This window comes from Elephas maximus, chromosome 3 (assembly GCF_024166365.1).
Source record: "Elephas maximus indicus isolate mEleMax1 chromosome 3, mEleMax1 primary haplotype, whole genome shotgun sequence".
Taxonomy (NCBI): domain Eukaryota; kingdom Metazoa; phylum Chordata; class Mammalia; order Proboscidea; family Elephantidae; genus Elephas; species Elephas maximus.
This window is the reverse complement of record NC_064821.1, coordinates 147,057,337-147,081,678: the sequence shown is the minus strand read 5'-3', so window position 1 is coordinate 147,081,678 and position 24,342 is coordinate 147,057,337. Positions and strand designations below refer to the sequence as shown.

Sequence of the window (24,342 nt, the reverse complement as noted above, 5' to 3'; positions counted from 1 at the left end):
CCATACACAAAAACTAATTCAAAATGGATCAAAGACCTAAACATAAAACCAAAAACTGTAAAGATCATGAAAGAAAAAATAGGGCCAATACAAGGGGCCATAACACATGGCATAAATAGAATAGAAACCATAACTAACAATGCACAAACACCAGAAAATAAACTAGATAACCGGGTTCTTCTAAAAGTTAAACACTTATGCGCATCATAGGATTTCTCCAAAAGAGTAAAGAGAGAGCCTACAGACTGGGAAAAAAATTGTTGGCTATGACATATCCAAAAAAGGTCTAATCTCTAAAATCTATGAGAAATCTAACACCTCTACAGTAAAAAGACAAATAATCCAATAAAAAACTGGTCAAAGGAAATGAGTAGATACTTCACCAAAGAAGACACTCAGGTGGCTAACAGACACATGAGAAAACACTCAGGATCACTAGCCGTTAGAGAAATGCAGGTCAAAAATACAAGATACCATCTCACCCAAGCATTACTGGCATGAATCAAAAAAACTGAAAGTAACAAATGTTGCAGAGGTTGAGGGGAGCTTTGAACTCTTATGCACTGCTGGTGGGAATACAAAATAGTACAACCACTTGGAAAACAATATGGCACTTCCTTAAAAAGCTAGAAATAGAAATAGCATATGATCCAGCAATCCCACTCCTAGGAATATATCCTAGAGAAATAAGAGCCATCATACAAATAGACATATGCACACCCATGTTCATTGCAGCCTTATTCACAATAGCAAAAAGATGGAAACAACCTAAGTGCCCATCAACAAATGAATGGATAAGCAAACTATGGTACATATGTACAATGAAATACCATAGAACAATGATGAATCTGTGAAACATCTCACAGTATGGATGAATCTGGAGGGCATTATGCTGAGCAAAATAAGAATCACAAAAGGACAAATACTGTATGAGACCACCGTTATAAAAATTCATGTGGTGGGGCCAAGACGGTGGCGTAGTCAGACGCTTTCAGTGATCCCTCTTACAACAAAGACCCGAAAAAAACAAGTGAAACGATTGTATATATGACAAGCTAGGAGCCCTGAACATCAGAGGCAAAGTTAGGAAATCAGACTGAGTGGCGGGGGAGGGAGAGACGGCTCAGAAGCAGTGAGGAGTTGCCAGACCTGACTTGGTGGGAACTGGCACCCCTCAGGCACGATCCCCTGGAGCTATTGTGGTGGGGCTGGCAGTAGCGTTTGGGATGTGGTTTCCTCGGGGAGAGACAGCAAGATGCACAGTCTACTCACACCTCTGGAACCAGAGAAGAGCAGCATTCTCAGCCAAAGCTAAGCACTTGCATTTATTTTACCATGCCCCCAGCCCCCAAGCTGGCTACAATGGCTGTCGATTTCCCTGAGCCTGAGACAGGTCCTGCTGCACGCCCTGAGCCATTCTCCCAGCCTTGGTGAAGGAATAAATTAAGAATTGGGGAAAAGATAATCTACCAGTTCCACTAAACTGGGGAGCTCAGGACAGAAGTGGCTCCTGTCCAGGCACAGAGGGTCTGCGGACTTTGAATGCCTTTCACTCCTGCATGGACCATTGTGGGCCCATTTCAGGAGACTATGCCCTTGTTGGCAGACTGCAACAGTGTATTTGCTTGAGATCTGACTTTAACTGTTCCAGCTATGCGGTGGAGAGGTGGGTTTTTAATGTTTGACACTGCTTTGCCTATTAAACAGGGTCCTCACCTACCCATATCAGGGCCCTGAGGACTGGTGGCTCCACCCACATCACCTAGCCACCGTCACAGGGGTCCAAGGATAAGTGGTGCCTCCCAGTCCTTACAACCAAAAGCTTTGAGTGCCCATGGTCTGGACACAGAACCCACCCACCTGTGTGCTCTAGAGAACAGGGACATGCATTCCTCACAGACGTGGGGGATGGTTGTCAGTCCCCTGCCTTGTTCAGAGTGTGACTGCCTGCTACAACCAGATACTGGTGCCTACACCAATCACCCCTTCCCCTCTAAGACTATAGGACAGAGCCTGTACCACACACTTGATGACCAACTACCTGGACACCTGAGCTGAACCCATACTCGAAAAGTGGATGGACTCCTAGGTTCATATACCTGGTAACAGCTCTAGCCATCTGATGACAGGACATTAGGGCTTCAGAGGTGCAAATAATCAAGCTAGTTCACCCAAGCAGCCTATTTAGGCATATCAAAACAAAACAAAGCAAGAAGCTAGGATACAGTAAGCAAACATAAAATAAATACAATAATTTATAGATGGCTCGGAGACAACAGTCGATATCAAATCACATAAAGAAGCACACCACGATCGCTTCAACAGCTCTCAAAACAAAGAATCAAGGAATCTTCTAGATGAAGATCTATTCCTGGAATTACCAGATATAGAATACAAAAGATTAATATACAGAACTCTTCAAAAGATAAGGAGATCAGGCAAAATGCAGAACAAGCCAAGGAACATACAGATAAAGCAGTTGGAAAAATTAAAAAGGTTATTCAAGAGCATAATGAAAAATTTAATAGGCTGCAAGAATCCATGGAGAGACAGCAATCAGAAATTCAGAAGATTAACAATAGAATTACAGAATTAGACAACTTAATAGAAAGTCACAGGAGCAGAATTGAGGAAATGGAAGGCAGAATTTGTAAGATTGAAGATAAAACACATGGCACCAATATATTCAAAGAAAAATCAGATAAAAGAATTAAAAAAAATGAAGAAACCCTAAGAATCATGTGGGACTCTATCAAGAGAAATAACCTCTGAGTAATTGGAATACCAGAACAGGGAAGGATAACAGAAAATACAGAGAGAATTGTTGAAGGTTTCTTGGCAGAAAACTTCCCTGATACTGTGGAAGATGAGAAGATATCTCTCCAAGATACTCATCGAACCTCACATAAGGTAGATCTCAAAAGAAAGTCATCAAGACATGTTATAATCAAACTTGCCAAAACCAAAGATACAGAATTTTTTAAGAGTGATTAGGGATAAATGAAAAGTCTCCTAGAAAGGCGCGTCAATAAGAATAAGCTTGGACTACTCAGCAGAAACCATGCAGGCAAAAAGGCAATGGGATGACTTACATAAAGCATTAAAGGAAAAAAATTGCCAGTCAAGAATCATATAGCCAGCAAAACTGTCTCTCAAATATGAAGATGAAATTAGGACATTTCCAGATAAACAGAAAAAAAAACAAACCAAAACTACAAGAAATACTAAAGGGAGTTCTCTGGTTAGAAAAGCAATAATATCAAATATCAGCCCAAGACTAGAACACTGGACAGAGCAACCAGATACCAACCTAGATAGGGAAATTACAAAAATAAACGAACATTAAAAAAACGCTTGAAACAGGGAAACAGCAATATCATTATGTAAAAGATGACAACATTAAAACAATAAAAAGGGACTAAAAGATATAAAAAATATATGTATAGTCATAGATATTTCATATGAAGAGGAAGTCAAGGCAATATAAAGAAATAAAAGTTAGGTTTAAACTTAGAAAAATGGGGTAGATATTAAGGTAACCACAAAGGAGACTAAAAATCCTACACATCAAATAAAATACAAGAAAAAATAAAGACTCAGCAAAAACGAAATCAACAATGATCAAGAGGAAAAGATAATATATAAGGATAAACTACTCAGCACAAAAAAATTAAGTGGGAAAAAGAAACTGTCAACAACACACAAAGACATCAAAATGACAGCACTAAACTCATACCTATTCATAATTATGCTGAATGTAAATGGACTAAAAGCACCAATAAAGAGACAGAGGGTGGCAAAATGGGTTAAAAAAACACGATCTGTCAATATGCTTCCTACAAGAGACACACCTTAGACTTAAAGACACAAACAAACTAAAACTCAAAGGATGGAAAAAATATATATCAAGCAAAAAACAATCAAAAAAGAGCAGGAGTGGCAATATTAATTTCTAACGAAATAAACTTTAAAGTTAAATCTACCACAAAGGATAAGGCAGGACACTATGTAATGAATAAAGGGACAATATACCAGGAAGATATAACCATATTAAATATTTATACACTCAATGACAGGGCTTCAAGATACATAAAACAAACTTTAACAGCATTGAAGAGTGAGATAGACAGCTCCACAATAATAGTAGGAGACTTCAACACATCATTTTTGGTGAAGGACAGGACATCCAGAAACAAGCTCAATAAAGACATGGAAGATCTAAATGCCACAATCAACCAACTTGACGTCATAGACATATACAGAACACTCCACCCAACGGCAGCCAAGTATACTTTCTTTTCCAACTCGCATGGAACATTCTCTAGAATAGACCTCATATTAGGTCATAAAAGCAAGCCTTAACAGAATCGAAAACATCAAAATATTACAAAGCATCTTCTCTGCCCATAAGGCCATAAAGTAGAAATCAATAACAGAAAAAGCAGGGAAAAGAAATCAAACACTTGGAAACTGAACAGTACCCTGCTCAGAAACAACTGGGTTATAGAAGACATTAAGGAAGGAATAAAGAAATTCATAGAATCCAATGAGAATGAAAACACTTCCCATCAGAACCTTTGGGACACAGCTAAAGCAGTGCTCACAGGTCGATTTATAGCAATAAATGCACACATCTGAAAAGAAAACGGGCAAAATCAAAGAATTATCCCTACAACTTGAACAAATAGAAAGAGAGCAGCAAAAGAAATCCTCAGGCAGCAGAAGAATGCAAATAATAAAAATTAGAGCAGAATTAAATGAAATAGAGAACAAAAAAACAATTGAAAGAGTTAACAAGACCAAAAGCTGGCTCTTTGAAAAAATTAACAAAATTGATAAACCATTGGCCAAACTGACAAAAGAAAAACAGGAGAGGAAGCAAATAACCCGATAAGAAATGAGATGGGCAATATCACAACAGACCCAACTGAAATGAAAAGAATCATATCAGCTTACTATGAAAAATTGTACTCTTAACAAATTTGAAAGCCTAGAAGAAATGGATGAATTCCTAGAAACACACTACCTACCTAAATTAACATGAACAGAAGTAGAACAAACAAATAAACCCATAACAAAAGAGACTGAAAAGGTAATAAAAACAAAAAGCCCTGGCCCTTAGGGCTTCACTGGAGAGTTCTACCAAACTTTCAGAGAAGAGTTAAAGGTATTTCAGAGCATAGAAAAGGACAGAATACTACCAAACTCATTCTATGAAGCCAGCATATCCCTGATACCAAAACTAGGTAAAGATACCACAAAAAAAGAAAATTACAGACCTATATCCCTCATGATTTTTTTTTTATCCCTCATTAACTTAGATGAAAAGATCCTCAACAAAATTCTAGCTAATAAAATTCAACAACATATCAAAAAATAATTCACTATGACCAAGTGGGATTCATACCAGGTATACTGGGATAATTCAACATTAGAAAAACAATCAGTGTAATCTATCACATAAAACAAAAGCCAAGAACCACATGATCTTATCAATTGATGCAGAAAAGTCATTTGACAAAGTTCAACACCCTTTCATGATAAAAACTCCCAGCAAAATAGAAATAGGAGGAAAATTCCTCAATGTAATAAAGGACATTTATATAAAGTCAACAGCCAACATCATCCTAAATGGAGACAGTCTGAAAACATTCCCCTCGAGAACAGGAACCAGGCAACGATGCCCTTTATCACCACTCTTATTCAACATTGTGCTGGAGGTCCTGGCCAGAGCAATTAGGCTAGATAAAGAAATAAAGCGCATGCAGATTGGTAAGGAAGAAGTAAAAGTATCTCTATTTGCAGATGACATAATCTTATACACAGAAAACCTCAAAGAATCCTCAAGAAAACTACTGAAACTAATAGAAGAGTTCAGCAGAGTATCAGGATACAAGACAAACATACAAAAATCCGTTGGATTCCTCTACACCAACAAAGAGAACATCAAAGTGGAAATCACCAAATCAATACCATTTACAGTAGCTCCCAAGAAGATAAAATACTTAGGAATAAATCTAACAAGAGACGTAAGACCTGTGCACAGAAAACTATGAGACACTACTGCCAGAAACCAAAAGAGACCTACATACCTTGCTCATGGATAGGAAGACTCTACATTGTAAAAATGTCTGTTCTACCAAAAGTGGTCTATAGATACAACTCAATTCCAATCCAAATTCCAATGACATATTTTAATGAGATGGAGAAACAAATCACCAACTTCATATGGAAGGGAAAGAGGCCCCGGAGAAGTAAAGCATTACTGGAAAAGAGCATATTTTTAGATTTTAGAACATATTATACCGCCACAGTAGTCAGAACAGCCTGGTACTGGCACAACAACAAACACATAGACCGATGGAACAGAATTGAGAATCCAGACATAAATCCATCCACATATGAGCAGCTGATACTTGACAATGGCCCAAAGTCAGTTAAATGGGGAAAAGACAGTATTTTTAACAAATGGTGCTGGCATAACTGGATATCCATCTGCAAAAAAAATGAAACAAGACCCATACTTCAGACCATGTGCAAAAACTAACTCAAATTGGATCAAAGACCTAAATATAAAATCTAAAATGATAAAGATCATGGAAGAAAAAATAGGGACAATGCTAGGAGCCCTAATAGATGGCATAAACGGTATACAAGACATTACTACCAATGCAGAAGAGAAACTAGATAACTGGGAGCTCCTAACAATGAAATGCCTATGCTCATCCAAAGACTTCACCAAAAGAATAAAAACATTACCTACAGACTGGGAAAAAGTTTTTAGCTATATTTCCAATCAGCATCTGATTCCAAAAATCTACATGATATTGCAAAAACTCAACAAAAAGACAAATAACCCAATTAAAAAATGAGCAAAGAATATGAACAGGCGCTTCACCAAAGAAGACATTCAGGCAGCTAACAGATACATGAGGAAATGGTCATGATCATTAGCCATTAGAAAAATGCAAATCAAAACTACAAAAGTCCAACAAGGCTGGCATTAATCCAGAAAACACAAAATAATAAATGTTGGAGAGCTTGTGGAGAGATTGGAACACTTATACACTGCTAGCGGGAATGTCAAATGGTACAACCACTTTGGAAATCGATTTGCTGCTTCCTTAAAAAGCTAGAAATAGAACTACCATACGATCTAGCAATCCCATTTCTTGGAATATATCCTAAAGAAATAAGAGCCTTTACACGAACAGATAAATGCACACCCATGTTCATTGCAGCACTGTTTACAATAGCAAAAAGATGGAAACAACCAAGGTGCCCATCAACGAATGGATAAATAAATTAGAGTATATTCACGCAATTGAATACTACATATCAATAAAGAACTGATGAATCTGTGAAACATTTCATAACGTGGAGGAATCTGAAGGCATTATGCTGAGTGAAATTAGTTAGTTGCAAAAGGACAAATATTGTATGAGACCACTATTATAAGAACTCAAGAAATAGTTTAAACACAGAAGAAAATATTCTTTATGGTTACGAGGATGGGGAGGGAGGGAGGGAGAGGGATTTTCACTAATTAGATAGACAAGGACTATTTTAGGTGAATGGAAAGATAACACGCAATATAGGAGAGGTCAGCACAACTGGACTAAACTAAAAGCAAAGAAGTTTCCTCAATAAACCAAACTCTTTAAAGACCAGAGTAGCAGGGGTGGATGTCTGGGGGCCATGGTTTCAGGGGACATCTAGGTCAATTGGCATAATAAAATCTATTAAGAAAGCATTCTGCATCCCACTTTGGTGAGTGGCCTCTGGGGTCTTAAACGCTAGCGAGTGGCCATCTAAGGTCAATTGATCTCAGCCCACCTGGAGCAAAGGAGAATGAAGAACACCAAAGACACAAGGTAATTATGAGTCCAAGAGACAGAAAGGGCCACATAAATCAGAGACTACATCAGCCTGAGACCAGAAGAACTAGATGGTGCCTGGCTACAATCGATGACTGCCCTGACAGGGAACACAACAAAGAATCCGTGATGGAGCAGGAGAGCAGTGGGATGCAGACCTCAAATTCTTGTAAAAAGACCAGACTTAATGGTCTGACTGAGACTAGAAGGACCCCAGAGGTCGTGGTCCCCAGACCTTCTGTTAGCCCAGAACTGGAACCATTCCCAAAGCCAACTCTTCATACAGGGATTAGACTGGACTATAAGATAGAAAATGATACTGGTGAGGAGTGAGCTTCTTGGGTCAAGTAGACACATGAGACTATGTCGGCAGCTCATGTCTGGAGGGGAGATGAGAAGGCAGAGGGGGACAGGAGCTGGTGAAAAGGCCATGGGGAATACGGGTGCAGAGAAGGAATGGCCTGTCTCATTAGTGGGAGAGCAACTAGGAGTACATCCACACAAAAAAACCCATTGCCATCGAGTCGATTCTGACTCATAGCGACCCTATAGGACAGGGTAGAACTGCCCCATAGAGTTTCCAAGGAGCACCTGGCGTATTTGAACTGCTCGCCTTTTGGTTAGCAGCCGTAGCAGGAGTACATAGTGAGGTATATATAAATTTTTGTATGAGAGACTTGATTTGTAAACTTTCACTTAAAGCATAATAAAAAAAAACTCATGAAAAGGTTTACACACAGAAAGAATCTTTGATGGTTATGAGGGAGAGGAGAGGTGGGGAGGGAAAAACACTAACTAGATAGGAGAAAGGTGGTAATTTTCGTGAAGGGTAAGATACTACACAATACTGGGGAAATCAGCACAACTTGACTAAGGCAAAGTCCCAGAACCTTCACAGACACATCCAAACTCCTTGAGGGACCAAGTTAGTGGCTGAGGGCTGGGAACCATGGTCTCAGGGAACACTTAGCTCAATTGGCCTAATATAATTTATAAAGAAAATGTTCTAATTCTGACTGTGGTGGGTAGCATCTGGGGTTCTAAAAGCCTGTGAGCGGCCATCTAGATACATCTACTGGTCACATTCTGGCTGGAGCAAAGGAGAATGAAGAAAAGCAAAGACAAAAGGGAAAGATTAGTCCAAAGGACTAATGGAACACAACTACCCCAGTTCCACCAGACCGAGCCTAGAACAATTAGATGGTGCCCGGCTGCCACCACCAACTGCTCTGACAGGGATCACAGTAGAGGGTCCTGGACAGAGTGGGAGAAAAATGTAGCCAAAGTCCAAATTCTCAAAAAAAAAAAAAAAAGTCCAGAATGCTGGTCTGACAGAGACTGGAGAAACCTTGAGAGTATGGCTCTACACCCTTTTAACTCAATACTGAAGTCACTCTCAAGTTTAACTCTTCAGCCAAAGATTAGTCAGATCTATAGGGCAAAGAGTGACATACCCGAGGAAAGTGCTTCGTAGTTCAATCATGTATACGAGACTAAATGGGCACACAAGCCCAAAAGTGAAGGCAGGAAGGGATAGGAAAACTGGATGAATGGAAAATTATAAAAAAAGTATTTTCTACCAAAACCGATCTATAGATTTAATGCAATTCTGATCCAAATTCCAACAACATTTTTTGGTGAGATGGAGAAACAAATCACCAACTTCAATTGGAAGGGAAAGGGGCTCCAGATAAAGGAAGTATTACTGAAAAAGAAGAACAAAGTGGGAGGCCTTAACTCTACCAGATTTTAGAACCTAGTATACCAGCACAGTAGTCAAAATGGCCTGGAACTGTACAACAACAGATACATAGACCAATGGAGCAAAATTGAGAATCCAGACATAAATCCATCCTCATATGAGCAGTTGATATTTGACAAAGGCCCCAAAAGATTTAAATGGGGGAAAAGACAGTCTTTTTAACAAATGGTGCTGGCATAACTTCATATCCATTTGCAAAAAAACAAAACAAAGCCCATACCTCACTCCATGTAGAAAAATGAGCTCAGGCTGGATCAAAGGCCTACATAGAAAAACTAAAACAGTAAAGATCATGGAAGAAAAAATAGGGACAGCGTTAGGAGCCCTAATACATGGCATAAACAGTATACAAAATATTACTAACAATGCAGAAGAATAATTAAGGGCTCCTAAAAATCAAACACCTATGCTCATCCAAAGACTTCACCAAAAGAATAAAAAGATTGCCTACAGACTGGGAAAAAGTTTTTAGCTGTGACATTTCCGATCAGCACCTGATCTCTAAAATCTGTATGATACTGCAAAAACTCAACTACAAAAAGACAAATAACCCAATTTAAAAAATGGGCAAAAGATATGAACAGACCCTTCACTAAAGAAGACATTCCCGGAGCTAACATACATGAGGAGATGCTCAGGATCATTAAACCCACTGCCCTTGAGTCGATTCCACAATCATTACCCATTAGAGAAATGCAAATCAAAACTACAATGAGATTCCATCTCACTCCAACAAGGCTGGCATTACTCCAAAAAATACAAAATAATAAATGTTGGAGAGGCTGTGGAGAGATTGGAACACTTTTACACTGCTGGTAGGAATGTAAAATGGTACAACCACTTTGGAAATCGATTTGGCACTTCCTTAAAAAGCTAGAAATAGAACTACTATATGACCCAGCAATCCTGCTCCTTGGAATATATCCTAGAGAAATAAGAGCCTTTACACAAACAGATATATGCACACCCATGTTCATTGCAGCATTGATTACAATAGCAAAAAGCTGGAAACAACCAAGGTGCCCATCAACGGATGAATAAATTATGGTATATTCACACAATGGAATACTGTGCATTGATAAAGAACAGTGATGAATCTGTGAAACATTTCATAACATGGAGGAATCTGGAAGGCATTATGCTGAGTGAAATTAGTCAGTTGCAAAAGGACAAATATTATGTGAGACTACTTTTATAAGAACTCGAGGAATAGCTTAAACAGAGAAGAAAACATTCTTTGATGGCTACAAGAAGGGGAAGGGAGGGAGTGTGGGAGAGGGGTATTCACTAATTAGATAGTAGATAAGAACTACTTTAGGTGATGGGAAAGACAACACAATACAAGGGAGGTCAGCACAACTGGACTAAACCAAAAGCAAAGAAGCTTCCTGAATAAACTGAATGCTTCGAAGGCCAGTGTAGCAGGGGCAAGGGGTTTGGGGATCGTGGTTTCAAGGGACATTTAAGTCAACTGGCATAATAAAATCTATTAAGAAAACATTCTGCATCCCACTTTGGAGAGCGGTGTCTGGGGGCTTAAACACTAACAAGCAGCCATCTAAGATGCATCAATTGGCCTCAACTCACCTGGAGTAAAGGAGAATGAAGAACACCAAAGACTGAAGGTAATTATGAGCCCAAGAGATAGAAAGGAGCCCATAAACCAGAGACTACATCAACCTGAGACCAGAAGGGCTAGAAGGTGCCTGGCTATAACCGATGACTGCCCTGACAGGGAATACAACAGAGAACCCCTGAGGGAGCAGAAGAGCAGTGGGATGCAGATTCCAAATTCTCGTGAAAAGACCAGACTTACTGGTCTGACTGAGACTGGAATGACCCCGGTGGTCATGGCCCCCAGACCTTCTGTTGGCCCAGGACAGGAATCATTCCCAAAGCCAACTCTTCAGACACGGACTGGACTGGACAATGGGTTGGAGAGGGATGCTGGTGAGGAGTGAGCTTCTTGGATCAGGTGGACACTTGAGACTATGTTGGCATCTCCTCCCTGGAGGGGAAATGAGAGGGTAGAGGGGGTTAGAATCTGGTGAAATGGACACAAAAGAGAGAGTGGAGGGAGAGAGTGGGCTGTCTCATTAGGGAGAGAGCAATTGGGAGTATGTAGTAAGGTGTATATAAGTTTTTGTGTGAGAGACTGACTTGATTTGTAAACTTTCACTTAAAGGACGATAAATTTTTTTTTAAAAAAAAGAATGATTTAATAGAGAGGAATGTTTTGATGAAGCGAGACAGACAAGGAGAGTTGCTGAGAAGATATCCTCAAGTACGTGAGAAAGGACGAGATCTAGTGGAGGGCTTGGCTTAGGCTGGTGGATGATTTATAATCCTAAGGTTGTGGGGAAATTACAGGCGTATGCAGATAGAGGGTTGATTTGGGGGTGGGCATTCACAGAGGTCTTATGATTGCTGCAGTTTTCTCAGAGAAACAGGAAGTGAAGTCATTGGCTCTGAGTGAGGATAGGAAGGAAGCTCTTGGAGGTTGGAGGAAAAATTAAAAAGAGTTGTCCAGGAGAAGGGGAGATGAGTAGACTGTGTAGATTTTTTTTCTTCTTTCCTTTTTTTTCCCCGATAGCTAATGTCCAGCTTAATGCCAGCATGCAGTAGATGCTCAATACATATTTATTGATTTCAGAACTGGAATCATACCTATAAAACCAGTTGCTGTCAAGTCAACTCTGACTTGTGGCAACCTCACGTGTCAAAGTAGAGCCATGCTCCATAGAGTTTTCAATGGCTGAGTTTTCAGCGGTAAATCACCAGGCCTTTCTGAGTGTACCTCTGGGTGGACTCTAATTAGCAACCTTTCTATTTGCACCTCTAACCATATATGGCACTTCACTTTGTACCAGGCACTGGTCTAAGTGCCTTGCCTATTTAATCCTCAGCTGTGTATATGACATTTACAGTAATAAGACTGGCCAGACTCACCAAGGGAACAAAAAGTATTTATACTAGTATTAGTATGCTCAGATTACAGAATAAAACAGATTTAAAAAGTCCCATAACTTGCCTGAGGTTGGTAGGCCGGTAGGGGGCAGTGTGGAGATGTGAATCTCTGCCTGCGTGGCTCTCAAGCCCAAGCCTGTAACCTCTGCCACAGACTTTGTCGTGTCCTACCTCTCCATCTTTAATATGAGCCATCTGAGGTCCAGATTGCTTGTCACACATGTCAAAGCTGAGACTGGAACATAAGCCTTCTCTCAGTTCATTGCTCTTCCCACCACCGTCCCTGAAATCCATCCTGTCCTGGGATCTGTCTGTAGTCCAGTTCCCATCAACACCCTTTAGCATCACACTCTTTTAGTCATAGTAACAAAGAGCTGGTCTGTTGAGGGGATCGTGCCTGCACTGACACAGCCATCCAGGAGAGGGCAGCCATGTGCATAAACAGGCCTGCCCCACCCATGGGCTGGCGGCTATCTCAGGCTTCTTTTTCCAGGCTTTCACCCTAAAGCCAGGGCACCTGATTCTTGGGAGAATGTTTGTTTAAAGTGGTGATTCTCAACCAGGGACGGCCAACCTTCCCGTCCCCCAGGGAATGTTTTCATGCGTAGAGATATTTTTGATTATCATAGCTGGGGAGGGATGGGGGGTGCTACTGGCACCTAGTGGGTAGAGGCCAGAGATGCTGCTAAACATCCTACAATGACCAAGACAGCCCCCCCATAATGAAGAGAATTACCTAGTCCAAAAAGTCAGTCAGTGCTGAAGTTGAGAAACCCTGCCCTAAAGTAAAAGCTAAGCAGCCTAGTAAAAAAAAATCCAAAGGAACAAATAGAAGTTGGCTTCCATAGGATGTTCAAAAACAAGAGCGATCACTCCAAAGTAACTTGTTGGTTCTGCTTCCTCAGGGAATGTCAAAGGTCTCCACGGCCTAAATGGATCTCAACTTATCATTTTAGCTGCTCCACTCGCTGACCACTGTCCCCAGCGTTGCCAGGCTTGGACGTGTATGACTGCACCATTGACACACAGGGCAGCCAAGTGGAGCGAAGGTTCTCCCTCAGCATCCAGGCCGTTCGTACGTGCCTTTTGTTGGTGTCTGAGGAAACCATTTTTCCTATTCTGTGAAAATGTCAAACCCTGTGTGATGTTGTGAACCTATTCTTGTGTAACTGCAGTCCGTCGCAGGGACTCATGGGCCTTGTAGGAGGAGCAGTGTGCTTGTCCGCTGACCCGCAGCACTTGTGATATTTCAGAGAGCACGTCTCAAAGTCTCCACCGGCCTCATCAACCTCAACATGTGCTCTATTTGTGGCGCGTCAGCTCCTTTGGAGTCAGGAATTTTTTTTCTGAAACACGCCCAATTTCGAAAAGCATAACCATTTATCAGCGCCTTACCTGAATTTTCTTTTTCTTACCTGAAACAGATTGCCTCCCAGCCAAAATGAGCCTAGTATTTGATAAAATATAAACTTCTCTCTGTAAATAGAGTTGTTGCGCTCTTTCTCACAATGTAACTCTTGTTCAGCAGAGTGTAAGGAATGAAAACCAGCCTTAGTCTGTGGGATCAGTGTTGCTCTACAGCATGATTATCTTCTCCCACTTCCTTTGCACACAGATCCTGTTGTGTTTAAAAATAGATAAATGATAAACCTAAAAATAGCTATGACAGGAAATATGAAACCATCTTTAAATGTTGTTCAAGTTGTGTCTCCAATGACAAAAGTGCTCATCCTCTTACTTACGATAAGTTATTTTGAATAAACCCATTGCCATCGAGTCAATTCCGACTTATAGCAACCCTACAGGACAGAGCAGAACTGCCCCATAGGGTTTCCTAGGCTGTAATCTTTACAGAAGCAGACTGCCACATCCTTCTCCTGTAGAGTGGCTGATGGTTGAACCGCCAGCCTTTTGGTTAGCAGCTGAGTGCTTAACCACTGCACCACCAGGGCATAAATAAATTATTTAAAAATCCATAGCACAAGGCCATCTAGAAATCAAATGCAGCCACAGAGACTGGGATTTGGATTTAAAAGTGTCTGCAGAGTTAATTTGAAGACTTCTTTGGATGAGGGAAAAGGAAGCAGGGAACAGCCCCATGTGAATGGCAGAGCGCTATTAGAACTACCCTGCCTGCGTCAGTTTGATACAGTACTGAGCTCCTGAAATTTAATAATAATAATTACCATCATCACCTATGGAGTGATATTTCTGTGAGCCAGGCCCTATACTAGGTACTTACCAGGTAATCTCACGCCATCTAAATCGGGAAATGAGTATTACAGATGAAGATACTGATACTCCCAGCAGCCAAATAGCTTGTCCCAGGCCAAGCAGGAAGAAGCGAAGCTGAGATTTAAAATTAGGAGGCTTAACGATGAGGCCCAGTAGACAGTTTATATGTGTTAGGAGAGCTTGCTCTTTAAATAAGACCTGAAATGAATCTCTTTGAAAAAAAAATGAAGATCCTTGTCTCTTTTACAAAGCCCAAACGTTTGGTGAAGTAGGTTTTTAGAACACAGTCCTGACAGCTTTGTGTGGTGTCATCATCATAACAAGTTTAGTTTGCCTCACAAAGTGGTGGGGTAGAAAAATTGTGGGTTTTAGAGTCTGATGTGCCCGGGTTTATATTCCCCATCTACCAATAAGGAGCAGTGAAGACTTTACCAAAGGTACTTGTTTCTTCCAAACCTCAGTCTCCACGTCTATAATGAGGGACTAGTGTCAGTACTGGGAAACCCTGGTGGCGTAGCGGTTAAGTGCTACGGCTGCTAACCAAAGGGTCGGCAGTTCAAATCCACCAGGCATTCCTTGGAAACTGTATGGGGCACTTCTACTCTGTCCTATAGGATCGCTATGAGTCGGAATCGACTCGACGGCACTGGGTTACTGGAAGTGTCAGTATTAGAGGACATGAAATGTCTTGCAAATTGCCTACAATCCATTGCTGCAGTTACTGTTGTTGGTGTTATTTACAAGTTGAATGTGTGTTCTTTGAATTGTGGTGGGTACTTCAAACTTTATGCTGGCGTCTATGTTCCACGTGAGGCTGAAGGCCGAGCATGAGGGAGGGAGACTTGTTGAACCATCTTCCAGTCTTTTGCTTAGGAAAACTTTGGTGTGAAACATGTTTATGTTTTAAACTTTAGGAGCTGCCCGGGTCATTGAAGGTGGCCAAGTGAAATATAAGCCTTTTTGGGGCATTCGGTATATGTGGTGGTACCATTTAATTGGCCTCATTTGGACGAGCGAATTCATCCTCGCGTGCCAGCACATGACTGTCGCTGGGGCTGTGGTTACTTGTTATTTCAACAGGTAGGTCCAGCATTTTACTCCTCTTGGTTTGTCTGTTTGGCTCATGTTGGGCATTACAAAAGATAGTTTGGGAGTTTTGACATAACCTTTACAAGGGGTTGGCAAGAGTAAAAGACAGCTAAAAATTAGACTGGATGCACATTTGGTGGTGAGAAAGTAAACCTGTCAATTTCCAAGACCTTTTGCTAGAACATTCAGACAGATACCAAAAAGAGAAGTGATCGTATTGCTGAGAATTGAAAGATATCTGAAAGGAAGGATTGGTCTCTCATGTAAATATCCACTTTTTTATTGTTTTATTGTTTTATTGTGGTACAAAATATATATAACAAAACATTTGCCATTTGCAAAACAATTTAATGTTTTTATGTGCACAGTCAGTGACACTGATTAGATTCCTTATGTTGTACAGCCCTTACTACCAAATTACTCCATCACCATCAACAGAAACTCAGTGCCCCCTAAGCAATGACAACCCTTTCCCTGCCCCTCCCACACCTGCTAACCACCAATAAACTTTGGTCTGTATATGTTTCATATTCTAGGTATTTCATATAAGTGGGATCTTACAGTATCTGTCCTTTTGTGACTGACTTATTTCACTTAGTATAGTGTTCGCCTGTATTGTGGCATGTATCAGGACTTCATTTTTCTTTGTAGCTGAATAGTGTTCCATAGTATGTGTAGACCACATTTTGCTTATTCATTCAGCTGTTGATGGACGTCTAAGTTGTTTCCACCTTTGGATATTATGGTAAATAGTCATTTCTGTTGACTTAGAACTTAAAAAAAAAAATTACTGGTCTATTTTGAACACACTTCAATAAGTTCTGTGAGCCTCATTTTATGCTATGTAAAATGAGAAGAATATTTGCTTGGAAAACAATTTAAATCTTAAAGGAGTTGTATGTCATTATAAAATACAATTAATGTTCATATAACCCGTTGCCATCGAGTCGATTCCAACTTGCAGTGACCCTACAGGATACAGTAGAATTGTCCCACAGGGTTTCCAAGGATCACCTGGTGGATTCAAATTGCTAACCTTTTGGTTAGCAGCCGAACTCTTAACCACTGTGCCACCAGGGTTTCCAGTGTTCATATAGTTACCAAAAAAATACCAAACCTCTTGCCATCGAGTTGTTTCCAACCCATACTGACCCTACGGGACGGAGTAGAACTGCCCCTTAGGGTTTCCAAGGAGTGGCTGGTGGATTCAAATGGGTGACCTTTTGGTAAGCAGCCAAGCTCTTAACCACTGCGCCACCAGGGTTCCTCATATGGTTAAGTACTATTGAATTAATTACTTGCTTCTGTGTTCATCATGATATTTAAAGTGTTTATACCCCATTACCTCATCAAAATAATTGAGGAGACACACACACATCTAAGCCCTTTACCTCTTGTTTGTATGTGTAACTCTCTATGGGGCAATGATAAGATGGCAGGCAAGAAGAGCACGGCCAGGACAATGATAGGGTTGGACTCAGGCAGGAAGTTTACTCCCGATAGGGCTGATCCTCCTGTAGTCTCTCCAACCAAATGAGGAGATAAACATGAGTGTTCATGGGGTTAACCAAGGCAACCAGGGATGATTCATACCGGAGAGCAGTTACCTCCTGCTGATAAAGAGCACTGTGGGTTTTTAATATAGTGGTGCCGTTGGGGAGCCTCCCTCATTAAAGACTCTAGAGGACCCACGAAGAGCCTGGTTCTCTGGGCACTGAGAACCTCTAAGCAGCTGGAGGTGGGTGGTGTTTGTTGCTTCTGTGTAGGAGAGGAGGGGTTATTATAACGACATTGGCTGGCAGGTAGCATCTGTCTGACTACAGTGATTTTTGAGTTATCTTAGAATAACTACACAAGGCGTCTTCAATGAAGGCTTTTGATTTGAAACATCTTTTGATTGGATTTCCAGTTAAGCATATGCATTTATCTCCACCCCTCCTACCCCCAAAAATGTGAAAGAGTTAAAAAAGACATGAACACACAAGGACATTGAGAAACAGAGAGGCAGTGGCAGTGATTAAGAGACATCAACCAGAGGCCGAAAGGTGAAGAGAGGAGGGACAAATGCTGACGATCAACAGACTGGGGAAAAAAGCTGAGAGGCCTGCCTGTCTTATGTGTTGTGTAGGTGAGGGCATACGAATAAGATCCAGGCTGACTTGAGCCACAAAGCTTAGAAAAGCTCAGGAATTCAAGTGTAAAATGTGCTTCCAGAGATTAGTTAGAAGTCTTCCTAAGAAGCAGTTAGACCCCCAGCATGTTCCTTCACATCAGCAAAAGACTGGAGGTTTGCTCTCTGGAAATACAAACCTGCAAGCATGTGGACTTAGTGTCTGGTGTGGCTGGGGCAAGGCTCTGAACTGAATACAGGGTGGGGGGAGTTAAAGTTGAAATACTGACTAATGAGGACAACCCCCCACCAACTCAAATTCGAGTCAGGTTTATATCCTCTAGTAGGAGGTTGGAAGATTATTTCCCTGGAGAAACTGTCGAATCCCAAATAAAGACCTGTAGATAGTGCCATACGGGGGTTCCTCAATGAAGTGGCTTGGTTCCCTGACTCTTAAACAGACAGGAAATCTCAACAGTCAATGAGCAGTGCCCCTCACAGAGCTCCCAGTTCACTCTCCAGTGCCCCACTGTTAAATATGAACTTTTTGTGAACAGTTATTAAACATTTGAATAAAGCTTCTAGTAAAAGAAAGAGATCAAAATGAACAAAACAATTTACAGAAAACTGAGACAATGCAGGTAACGAAAGAAAACTACAAAAAACAAACAGAACTATAATATCTTAAAGAAATATTGCATCCATTAAATAAGAACCAAAACAAAACAAAAAAAAGGAATAACGGGAGAACGAGAAAGACCTCTTAGTAAAAAAAAAAAAAAAAGATTGCAGAAGTCAAAAATTACTATTGAAGGATTGAAACATAAAGCTGAAGAACTCTTCCAGAAGGTAGATCAAAAAGACAAGGAGATGGAAAAGAAATGTGAAAAGATGAAAAGTTAGAAGATAAATCCAGGGAGACCCAATATTGAATCAATATGAATTCCAGAAATAGAGAACAAAGAAAAAAGAGGAGGAATTATCAAAGAAAAATTTCTAGGCCTGGAGGACATGAGTAAAGAGAAGATCCTAGAAGCTTCCAGAGGGAAAAACAGGTCACATGCAAAGGATCAAGAATCAGAATGGGATCTGACTTTTCAACAGCAACTCTAAATCAGTAAGACAGTGGAGCAAGGCTGCCAAAATTCTCAGGAAAGATTATTTCCAACCTAAGAATTCTGTACCTGTCCATATTATCAATCAAGGGTAAAGGAGAATAAGGCTATATTCAGTCATGTAAAGTCCCAAAAGATTCCTCTTCCATAAATCCTTTCTCAGGAAAGATTTTACCCACTGAAACTAATGAGTAAGCCAAGGAGGAAGACATGAGTTCCAGGACACAGGGGCTCCAAAACAGACAAGAAGGGCAGGGAATTCCCAGGAGGGTAGCTGTGCAGCTGGCATAGAAAGCAGCCTGACCAGGGTGGAGCAGGAGGGCAGTGGGCTCAGTTTCTTAAGAACAGAAACTGAGACTGAGACAATACCCGATGTGTTGACACATATTGAGAAATAATTCACACTTTGGTGAAGCTTTTGGGGAAGCGTATGGAAAACCAAGTGAGAAAAGGAGTGCGAAATAGTTGTTAACTTCAGGAAACACCAAAAGTTGTACAGGAGAGGAAATATAATTGGAGTACGTTACTCAGATCAGTTGTGAATGCTATTCATGTACTGATAATGCAAACACTAAACATTAACTAAAAACTACAGTATAAGTATATGGGGGTGGGAGGATGGGAAATTATGTGTTGGCAGAGGAGGTGGTGAGGCTGTGTAAGAGAACCAAACCTTCATCTTCCACAGTCGGCCGTTGGTAAATAATACCTAAAGCTGAAGAATATAAAAAATAGCTCTAGGAACATGTCATCTAGAAGTACGGAGTGAGTACCAGAAAAACAACTAAAATAAAGGGAGAGAGAATTAGGGGTGGAGGAAGAAAACTGCTGTTTGTTCTGTTCAGTCTAGTAGTACTATTTGACTTTTCAATATATTTCATGTATGATCTTCATATAAAACTAATTCAAAATAAAATGCATAGTGATTCATTTTTAACATTACTATTCCATTTGCTAAAGAGTCCTGCTTTCTTTTTGATTTTCTGCGTAGTTTTGAAATTTCAGGGTTTTTCCTTATCTAAAGTTCAGAATTCTGTAATCCTGTGTTCTGACCTGCATGTAGGGTGAGGATCAGTAAATACAGCGAGATGCATTCATCTTTGTCATTCATTTAAAGCACTAAGAGGGCTGAAGAGTTCATACAAAGACCATCAAGTACCAGTATATGAGCAGCCTGTAACATTTACCTTTACAGCCATTTGCTGGAAGAGATGTCAACTGAGAGGCATAAAGATGCTGTGCAGATGTGACAGGAGGGAGCTACAAGTGTTCAACTTGAGGAAGGGACATTTGAGCTGTGACTTCATCATCATTTTCAGATATTCAAAAGGTGGTTTCCAGATGTTTCTGGGTCTGCTGAGAAGCCCATGAGGAAATGGATTCATAGCAGAGCCTAAGGAATTTAGACAGGTGACTGAGATGAATTCCCTAACCCTAACGAGAGTTCCTTATTTAGGTACACCTGATTCAAGCCAAGGAAAACCAAAAAGAATTGATGCCTTTGAATTATGGTGTTGGTGAAGAATATTGAATATACCATGGACTGCCAGAAGAACAAACAAATCTGTCTTGAAAGAAGTACAGCCAGAATGCTTCTTAGAATCAGTGATGGCAAGACTTTGTCTCACATACTTTGGACATGTTATCAGGAGGGACCAGTCCCTGGAGAAGGACATATGCTTGGTAAAATACAGGGTCAGTGAAATGGAGGAAGACCCTCAAAAAGATGGATTGACACAGTGGCTGCAACAGTGAGCTCAAACATAGCAACTGTTATGAGGATAGCACAGGACTGGGCAGTGTTTCATTCTGTCGCTCATGGGGCCACTGTGAGTTGGAACCAACTCGATAGCAGCTAACAACAACAACAGTTACTGAAGACAAATAAAGAGTTCTGTTCTTTATAATAAAGACAACTTACACTCTCTGTAGAATTGGAAAGATGAAACTTATAGCCTCGCCCCAGCCCTCCCAACCCCATCTTACAGTGATTTTGTTGGAAGAAATTGCAGTAAGAGATATGGTCTCTGTGGGGACCACACAGTTCACATTTCTTTCAGGATCACCTTTACATTAGAGGCCATCCATCCTATGCAGCTGTTACTGGCCCAGGAACCTCAGCATAAAATAAATTTTCCATAGTGAGCACTAGTCCGAAGTCCATAGCTGGTGGAAATAGTTAACACTCATGTCTGCTAACTGAAAGGTTGGAGGTTTGAATCCACCCAGAGGCTCCTCAGAAGAAGGGCCTGGTAATCTACTTCTGAAAAATCAGCCATTGAAAACTCTGTGGAGCACAGTTCTGCTCTGACACACGTGGAATCACCACAAGTTGGAATCAGCTTGAAGGCAGCTGATTGGTTACGGCTGATGTAACGAAAGCTCAAACTTGCTCCTAGGACCCTGAAGTTGCTTACTTAGTTTATGCTCTGTGTCATCCAGGGGGACTAGTAGTTACAAAACAGTACTTATAACCATGACCCAAAGGTGTTATAGGACTTGGATGGATCAAACCACTAACCCTTTGTCCCTGACTTGAGTTTGTCCAGCGACTTGAATTTAAGTTGTGTTCTGGGGATCTGGCTCAGTGGCACAGAGCCAGGCACCTTCAGTGCTTTCAAGGCACTCACCGTTTAAAGCAAAGGGGACACTGGGTTTCATTGTGCACATATACATCCTGGAGTCTCCCTACCCACTACCACTACCTACCACCAACCACAGAGTTGGGGTACATGTGGCCCAGTCGGAATGTGCTCCCTGAAGAGGAGATGAGTAAGCCTTCTAATAAACTCATCACTGAGTTGCCCAAAATGCCTAACGCTTTTGCCATCCCTTAGGCCAGTACTCACAATATAGGTAGTTCAGGGAGAAGTATTATTTTAAGCCTCACCAGGTATAATCAGATCCTCTTCCTGAAGGCAGGCTTTGCTGGTTGTTACAGAGAGATGGCCAAAGGCACTAGCCATATAGACAGTACAGAGGGGGAGGAATGACACGATGACGTGAAAACTCAGCTGTTGACCGTCTAGAACCTTTGCATCTTCTTCCAGCCAAGCCCTGGAGAGCCTGGAGTCATAACCAGGATGTTACGAACCTGGGAAGTTGAGATAGTGCAGATACTCCACTGTCTGAAATGGCTAATCCCATTGCAGGGAAACCTCGGAAAGCTGAGACCTAACCCCCAGATTTCAGTACCTGCAGGAACAGACCCCACGGCCCCATTCACAGTGGCCCATGAATCATTTGTTTCCCTACGAGATGGAAAGCAGGTGTTGTCCTCTTCTCTCTGCATCCCCTCTTGAGTACCATAATAAGGTCTAAGGCACATAAATCTCCTAAATGGAAAAGTAAACATTCTTCCTTAAAAAAAAAAAAAAGGGAGGAAAGGGAAAAAATGTGTCAGATTTTCCTGGCTCACACTACTCTTTTGGTTTATCAGATCAAAATGAATTCATATCAGCAATAGCTTCCCCGGCATTTCCTATTTTAAATAATATTGGGCTGAAACACACATCGCCTTTCTTGCGGGGCAACTGGCCTGCGGCTATCTGCTCCCAGTATTACTTCCATGTTCTCTGTTTCTTCTTGGATGATTTAAGTAACAGCAAAATACGGCCGTTGCCAACTCTTGAAACATTTCTGGCTGGTTTCCTTTCCTCCCTCAAAACCTAGGCTCTTGTCAAAACCTTGATTCATAGTGACTTGTTAGCAACCAGAGCAAGTTGTAGAATAATCCAGTATGAAGAAACCAAGCTTCCCTTGGAATCAGTGGAGTCGCTTCTCGGAAAAGAGCCTCATTTTCTAGAAGCGACATCAGCAGGAATTGAGCGGGTCAGTGGAGGGGTTGCCTCAGCCCTCCCTCCTTTGTTTTATCTTTTGCATTTGGGGTAGGGTGAAGGCTGCGCCCATTCAGTTCTTTCTTACTTTCTCCACTGCCTGTGGCACCATCTTGTACACATTCTTGGAAGCTGTGTCATGACAAATCCTGTAAATGATTCGCATCGCAGTGACCTTTAAAGAGCAGAGTGGAAATCAGCTGGATTTCAGAGCAGTGCAGAAGCCAGCATCGGGGGCTCTTTCCTCCTGCGCGTTAAGCTGGAGCACATTGCTATCTCTCTGGCTGCCAAGTATGAGCCTGCTAGTTTGGTGATGACTTTAATTGCAAAGCTAATGCCAGCAGTATTTATGAATGCTCATGCATAACTTAAACCTTACATATTATTATATAATTAAATTTCTGAAAATGAGATAGGCAACTGAAAAGATTAGTGGGGCGGGTAGGAGTTATGAAGAGCAAACCTATTTAACTCATCAGAATTCTTTTTTTTTTTTTTCTCTTCTGTATTTGTTTGCAGCTTGAGCACCGCCAAAAGGAATTAAATTAGTCCCAAAATAATTTAACCTTAGCTTACCATGGGGTATAATGGAGCCCTGGTGGCACAGTGGTTAAGTGCCCGGCTGCTAACCAAAAGGTCGGCGGTTTGAACCTACCAGCAGCTCCTTGAGAGAAAGATATGGCAGTATGCTTCCGTAAAAGATTTACAGTCTTGGAAATTCTATGGGGCAGCTCCACTCTGTCCTTTAGGGTTGCTATGAGTCGAAATCAACTCAGAGGCACCTGACACAATGAGTTTGGGTTTTGGTACCATGGAGTATAAAAATGTACCAAATGCCTATTGCATCGCTGCTTTATAAACTGTTACCACTGTTGATTATTTGAACTAGAAGTTGTTTCATTGCTTTTTAAGTAGTGTTTTTAAAATGCTGTCTTTCTTGCCATTTCCCAGGAATAAAAATGACCCTCCTGATCACCCAATCCTATCGTCTCTCTCCATTCTTTGTTGCTACCATCAAGGAACAGTTGTAAAAGGCTCATTTTTAATCACTTTGGCGAGGATTCCAAGAATCATTCTCATGTACATTTATAACACTCTGAAAGAGAAGGTAAGGCAGCACCCTGATACATACCAGTGGTGGGTGCATGGCTTAATTACTGGGAAGTTAATTTCTGGAAACTACAGTGGGCACACAGGCAGGAATGCGATCTGTGACAGTGCCACTCGAAGGCTTCTGTGTCTTTCAGGTCTTCCTTCTCCAGCCAACCCCCAGCAAACCTTTTTGCCCAGTCTCAGTTTTGTTTATGGTTTTGTTTGTTGGGTTTTCTCTAACATGGTGGGGTTAGGGTGG

General features: G+C 41.1%; 1 protein-coding gene across 1 annotated transcript in view; it reads left to right on the top strand.

Annotated features, from left to right (window-relative positions):
* Positions 1-24,342, top strand: part of SLC44A3 (solute carrier family 44 member 3) — a 115,806-nt gene that overhangs the window by 47,850 nt on the left and 43,614 nt on the right. Inside the window, exons 10-11 of the mRNA XM_049879709.1 lie at positions 15,756-15,921; positions 23,943-24,099. Coding sequence (XP_049735666.1) covers positions 15,756-15,921; positions 23,943-24,099 — 323 coding nt within the window. The remainder of the gene's footprint in view (positions 1-15,755; positions 15,922-23,942; positions 24,100-24,342) is intronic.